General features: G+C 57.7%; 2 protein-coding genes across 2 annotated transcripts; both read right to left on the bottom strand.

Moving 5' to 3' along the window:
• Positions 1 to 2,181: 2,181 nt before the first annotated feature.
• LDBPK_362280 (COP-coated vesicle membrane protein erv25 precursor, putative) lies at positions 2,182 to 2,988 on the bottom strand (the record flags this gene model as incomplete). The annotated part of the gene is made up of 1 exon (XM_003865295.1): positions 2,182 to 2,988. The coding sequence occupies one exon, from the start codon at positions 2,986 to 2,988 to the stop codon at positions 2,182 to 2,184; it is 807 nt and encodes a 268-aa protein (XP_003865343.1).
• A 1,053-nt stretch (positions 2,989 to 4,041) lies between these two features.
• On the bottom strand, positions 4,042 to 5,112 carry LDBPK_362270 (hypothetical protein, conserved; the record flags this gene model as incomplete). The annotated part of the gene is made up of 1 exon (XM_003865294.1): positions 4,042 to 5,112. One exon carries the CDS (start codon positions 5,110 to 5,112, stop codon positions 4,042 to 4,044), a length of 1,071 nt encoding a protein of 356 aa, XP_003865342.1.
• Between the last annotated feature and the right edge of the window lie 1,369 nt (positions 5,113 to 6,481).

The following is a 6,481-nucleotide window of genomic DNA, read 5'->3' as shown; positions in this document are numbered from 1 at the left end:
GGGAGGAGCAAGGGGCAAACACGCTGCAGCGCACTGCGCACACACAGACTCATAGCAGATCTTGGTTATTTGAATCAATGGTTGTCGTCGGCGACCGTGTCCGGTAACGGAGATACATTGCATTGTTGAAATCATGACAGCACGGTGCATCCAGCGTACGCGCAACACAGGGCCGGCGGCGCCCCTCGCATCTTCGCTGTGCATGAATCGTCCCGCTCACAGATCAGATGCGCGGCACGGGATTATAACAGCGCCACACGAGCAGGGCAAGCAGTGCGCGCCGGCCGTCGGCACTGCAGGGCCGAAGTAGACATGCCACCACAGCTCCCGCGCCCATCCCCCCTCCCCCCACCATCCACAGTGCAGCACCTCACGCGCACTCGGCAGCCCTCAGAGTGGAGTGATTTGCGATATGTTCGATTTCTCAGCAGGCGTCCAGCTCAGCGCACACTACAATGAAACATTTTTTGTCATCCTGCGGATGGGCCGGCGCACACACAAGCGCGAGTAGGGTGTGGGGGAGGAATTTTTGGAAGTAGAAGAGGAAAGGGCGCAGCTAGGAGTTGATCAAGACGAAAATGGGGTCAGGAGAGCTGCATAGCCTTCACTGTTTTGCGCTTCTGCGGGTACCGGCAACGTCATCGTAAGCGTAAAGATGCAGAATGGCGAAGGCTGATGACGGTCATGTGTTGAAAGCATGGAGTTGTTGTTCTCAGCCCTGCAGCGCTTGAGGAAAGAGGGAAGCAAGGAGGAGAAGGTTTGTGTGTAGCGCGTGCCGCTGCACCGGATGTGAATTTGAGCCCCAGCACCTATCCGAAGGACGGGTGCGGTGAGGGCGGGTGGGAAAGGTAGCGGTTCACTCACATAGGGACGGTGCAAATCGCGAAATATCCGCTTTTTGCCCCGTTCGATTCCTTTGGTGTGTGTGTGTGTGTGTAGTTCTGTTTTTTCTTTTGCAACTCATTCGCTCCCGGTGGAGGGGGCGGAGACAGCGAAAATCACCCGCCATCAGGCTCGCTGTGGGGATGGTGCTGAAGGGTAAGTGGAAGCCGCAGTGATCAGCGTGCCCCTTCTCTTTGCACGCTTTCGCCCCTTGCTGCTACTGTGTCGGCGCTTGTCACAAAGGAAGGCACGTACACGCGGCGCTCGGATCTTCCACGCGCTGCATGTGCAGCCGGAGAAGAAGCTGAGGTGTGAAGGGTGGGGTACACCCTCGAGGTACCCTCGAAGTGACACTCGGGCACCCGCAAGCGGCCACAAGCGCCCATGTGCACCCCCGCCTCCGTTGCCCGTGTACGCGCAGCGCCATTGCCTTCTGGGGAGCAAAAGCACACGGAGCAAGCGGGTTGCCGTTCAAAGTGGAAGCCAGAGAAACGGAACAGAGCCAGAGGGTGGGGGAGGCAGAGACGCAGGCAGAGAGATGTGGTGCAGTAGCAGCGGGAAGCAACAGAAACTAAACATGCTCAGCCAGTCTGCTTCCACCTCGCGAAAAAGAAAAAGGTGCGCCAGAAAAGTGCTGCAGCCCAAGGTGTTGGGCAAAGATGATCTCCTCCCTTGCCACTGACTCCACCGTCTCGACCCCGCTCTTCTCGGTCTTCATCAACGTACCCTTCAACGATGCACAATCCCGCATACACACACAACCGAGGCTGAGAACGTGACCAGATCGGCCTGTGCAAAGGAGGAGGAGGAAAAATACAAGGAGATAAGGTGCGAGCTCTCGCACCGCTGCCTCGTGCCCTCCCCACCGCCGCCGCCTTCCCGGAACCGCCGCCACCACCACCGCTCTCAGTGCCCGTGTCAGCGACGTGGAGGATGCCCGAGACCGGGCGAGGCGGAGAAGCTGGGAACAACAACAACACAGACGGGTGGGGGAGGCCAGCTGGCACACTCACACGCATACCACCACTACCAACAAGACAAAGCAATAGAGGAAAAAGAAAAGCCCATCATCGTCAACCCCCTCCTCACTCCCCAACAACAGCGACTTTCACGCAGAGAGAAAGGGAGAGAGACACACGCACATCCGGCCAACGAAACAAGTAAAAGCGAGGTGACGAGCGGAGGAGAAGGGAGGGAGGGGGGGGGGGAAGATAAAAAATGAGGAGCGTCATGGGCACTTTAACGCGCACATTCGCGTAGGCCCTCACTTTCGTTTGTCGTCTTCCTTTCCCAGCGTTCTCACAAAAGCTTCTTCTTTCGAAGCGTCGACTTGAGGAAGCGGAACTGCATCCAGAGGACACCAGAGATGATGCCGATAAGCAGCAGCGCACACACCCACACGCGTGTAAAGGTGCTCTCCGAAGTCTCACGCATGCGAGACTCCCTCATCACGCTGGTGCCCAAGTTCGTCACTAGCTGATCTAGCAGCCGCTCCATCGCACTCAGCTCTCGATCTATGGTTTCCAGGTAGGCGCGCGGCTGCAGGATGTCTTTCAGCTCTCCCCCCGCCTCCTGGTACGTGTAAACGTCGAGGCCGTCGATTTGACGCCGCTTCTGTATTGTCTCGACAACCACCTTGTCGGCGTTGAATTCGTTCTTCGGGGCCTGATCCAGCTCGATACTCACCTTCACCGGCTTCTCCTCCGAGGCTACGAAGTTCGAGGAGGCAGTGAAACAGATGAGCTGCTCCCCACTCAAGACATTGGGGTTCAGCTGCACAGCGAAGGAGTGCTCGCCTTCCATCATCTCCTTATCGTAGTACACGTTCCCGGTGCCGTCCTTCGCGGAAAGCCGGAGTCGCACCTGTGAGGCGGGCGAGTGGGCGCTGGGCTTCCAGTCGTACACGCCAGTAATCTGGCTTGTCTGCACGTTCTCAATAATCTCGGAAAAGCACAACGGCTTGCTGTCGACGAAGTGGTAGGTGAGTGCCTGCGCCGGCGTGGCGGCCTGGAGGGCAACGGCAAACCCAACAAGGAGAAGCAGCAGCTGAGGGATGCCCCGCCGGCTCCAGTGCGCCCGTGCACCTCCATTTGATGATGACATCATTGCCTGTCGCTGTGGAGTGGACTCGGTTGCACGGCAATATCCATCCACCCTTAAACCCAGCTTGGCCGGCAAAGACCGAGGGAGAAAGCGGGAGAGAATTACAGGGGAAGCAAAAAAAAAATAATAATAATAAACGCTACCCTTTTGCGCGTCGCTGTGTATGGTGTGGATGTGTAGATGTGTGTGAGCCCGTGCGTTCTGTCGTGATGCTGTCATGATGGCTCGCAATGCGTGTGTGCCAACGTAGTTGCCATCGGCGGGGAAACCGAAAACCGCCAAACGTATAAAGCCCCAAGCAACGGTACAAAAAAACAAACGAAGACGAGCGGGGAAAAGGTCGGGAAAAAAAGAGGGCGGGCATCGAGCCAGAGAGCGAGGCACGCGCGCGCGGGTGGAGGGGGTGATGATCAAGACACTGAGAAAGCCTTGAAGAATCTTGGCTGTTCATGCCAAGGCAGCAGAATCTTGCTCACTCTCTCTCATGGTGCTGAGCACGCCATCAATGAGTGATGTGGATACGAGCATGTCGCCACTATGGTGAAGAGAGCAAAGACGACGTCGAAGGGGCAGTGGCTGTGATGATCGACAGCGCGCCGCTGCCACCCCATAGTGACTTACACGTGTATAGACATTCCCTTTTTCCATCTCCTCTCCACGCTGCCACGCGGAACCGCTATCGGCGGGTGCTCGTCCTTGCTACATGCTTTCCTGTTTTTTTTTTTGGCTGTTGGGCGAGCGCCGGCGCGCAGGTGCACCCGCATATATGGCAGAGAGCGCCAGCCAGCCAACACGTGGGTGCGAGCCCTTTCCACTCCACGAGAGACACAACTCTCGCCGCGACATCCGCCTCGACTATGGTAGGAGGAAAAAGCGGCCGTAACTAGCACGGCTCCCCCACCGCGCGCGAGCTAGTGAGTGCTTATTTGCGTGCATGCATGGGTGCAGCACGCCACTTCAATTAAACAACAACAAGCGCGCACACACACAGACGCGCACCCGCGCAGCTTCCACCAACATCCTCTTCGCCATCACCTCGCAGTTACCCACTCCTCTTCACGATGACGTACTCCGGCTATTGGCCTCGCGAATCCGCTCCACCGCCGCCCTCAGCTCAAGGATGTTACGGATCACCTGCAGTCGTCCGGAGGCGACGGCAGCTGCATAGAGAGGGGCACTAGCGTTGTCCTTCGCATCCGTCGGCAACTCCTGCATGTCGTGCGCGTACCAGACAGCGCTCCAGCCAAGCGCGAGCGGTGCATCGATGTTCATGAGCGAGTCGTCCACCATGACAAAGTTCTCTGGGCGGAGATGGGCTCGCTTGTTCTTCACCTCCTCCGCGCTGCCTGAGTTGCGTAATGCCGAGGAAGACGCAAAGGCGGACTCGCTGCCCGCTGTTGTGGTGGTGGCCACCAGTGCCGCATCTTCGGCAACCTGGTCTTCAATCACCTTATAGATCGCCTCGTAGGCCCGTCGCATTGGCTTGTTTGCAATCTCTGGATGCGTCAGTCGCCACTGGTCCTCGTACGAGAAGCCAAGCCACTCCACTTGATCCTCGGCGCCAGCCTGTTCGCCGACGGGATGGCTCTCCTTCACGGGCAACCCTACCGGGCGTGGTCGGGTGAATATGGGACGCAGCCCTTGCGCGTCCAGTACGCTGCGCGCATGCGAATGGTTGGCATTTGTGAAGTAGTAGAGGTGGTCGATGCTCGTCGAACGCGGTTCATCGTGCCCCCTCGCATCCTCTGGAGCATACTGCATGCTCAGCAGCATATCAATGAGCGGTTTGTTGTAGTGCAGCTTATCATACGAGCATTGATGCACAAAGTCGCTGTATTCCTTCGCGTCGACATTGTACTCCTTTACGTAGCCGTAGAGGGAGAGGCCGTAGTTGAGCCAGTACTTCCGGGAGAGGCGCTCTGCCTGCTCGGCGGTCAAGCCAACCTTCTGCTGCGCAAAGGCGAAAATGCGATCGTGCATCTCATGGTGAAAGCCCGTTTCACTGTACTCGTACAGCGTGTTGTCGATGTCGATCAGCAGAAAAAGAGATCCCATGATGGGCGTGCGTGTGTGCGCCACTGCAATCGGGGAGGCGTGAGGAAAGGGAGAAAGAGAGGCAGGAAGCATGCACCATGCAGCGGTGCAAGCCAGTCCCGAAGTTGTAGCTATACGCCGTCCAAGGCGGAGGAGGAAGAAAGCACGAACAGAGAGTGGAGTGCCGTGAGTATTGCGTCAAGAACTCTGCGTAGAGCGGAGCAGCACGTGTGTGGGACTACTACGAGGGCGTTCGGGAATGGGAGTCGCGGTGCGGAAGTAGGGAGAAGGGACGGGAGGGGGTGGTGGTGGTGGTGGTGGAAATGCACACCAACACACCCACACACATACACGTAGGTACGTATGTATGTTGGCTATTTCGTCCCCCCTGTCTCTACGAGAGCGTCAGACGATAAGGCACCTGTACGCTCGTAAGCATACCGCCAAATTGGCAAGAGGGGGGGGAGTACTCTGCGGGTGAAAGCGCGAGAGGGCGAGGGACGGTGTGCACACGAACGAGGAGCCGAACCGAAAAGGATCGAGAACTGCAAGAGGAGGAGGGGAGGTGACGTGAGGCAGGACAGCGGATGGGAAAGAGTGCAAAAGGATAGGGCAGGCAGGCGGGCAGGCAGGCAGGCAGGCAGGCAGGCTGGAAGCTGTGACAACGTAGGCCGGCGTCAGCGTGGCAGTGCTTCCCCGCATCGTAGAGAAACGAGTGGGGGACGGTAGCTGCGGCGGCACAGGTATGCGGATGTGAAGATCCCCTCCAACGTATCACAGGCTCAGTGTGTGTGCATGCCGGCTTCGCTGTTGCTCACTCTTGCGATCTTCCGTATCCCCTGACTTCGAAATGTCGAACTTCCAAAGCCGGATGCACCCATCACTAGTTTCGTTTCTACACGTTTCCTTCTAAGTTAATGTTTCGCCTGCCATCGGAGACATCCACCGCCAGAGACTGACAACGCGTGTCTTAGGGGGGGGGCGGGGAGAGGAGACGACGACAGAACCTAAACAGGTAAGGGAGGGGACAGGCACATTCAGCAGTATGGGTAGGCGGGTGGTGATGCAATGCTGAGGAGTGCATCTCGCCTACGCAGTGCGTATTAGAGCGCATGTTCCCTTCCGAGGAGCAACACCCTCACGCAAATGCCCAAGGCGCCTGAGCAAGCCCATGGCAAGTGAAGAGACTGAAGAGAAAACCAAACCAGCGGTCACATAGGAACGCAAACGGTGCCGAGAAGAATTGCTTTTTTTTTTTCGCACAACAGCGTGCCCATGCCACCAACGAACAGGTCAACAAGTAGACACACACACACACACAAGCACCCACAGCCCACCTGCCTTTGCAGGAATACGGCTACAACCTCGCCGTCTAGGACGAACCGTCCTGCCGTCGCATCCGGGTCATGCGTTGTACGGGCTCTGCTTGCCTTGATCCAACGCCGGCCGCCTCCAGGGCCCT

The sequence above is a fragment of the Leishmania donovani genome, chromosome 36 (genome assembly GCF_000227135.1).
Source record: "Leishmania donovani BPK282A1 complete genome, chromosome 36".
Lineage (NCBI taxonomy): Eukaryota > Euglenozoa > Kinetoplastea > Trypanosomatida > Trypanosomatidae > Leishmania > Leishmania donovani.
The sequence above is the reverse complement of the archived record's forward strand: the minus strand, read 5'-3'. Positions and strand labels throughout refer to the sequence as shown.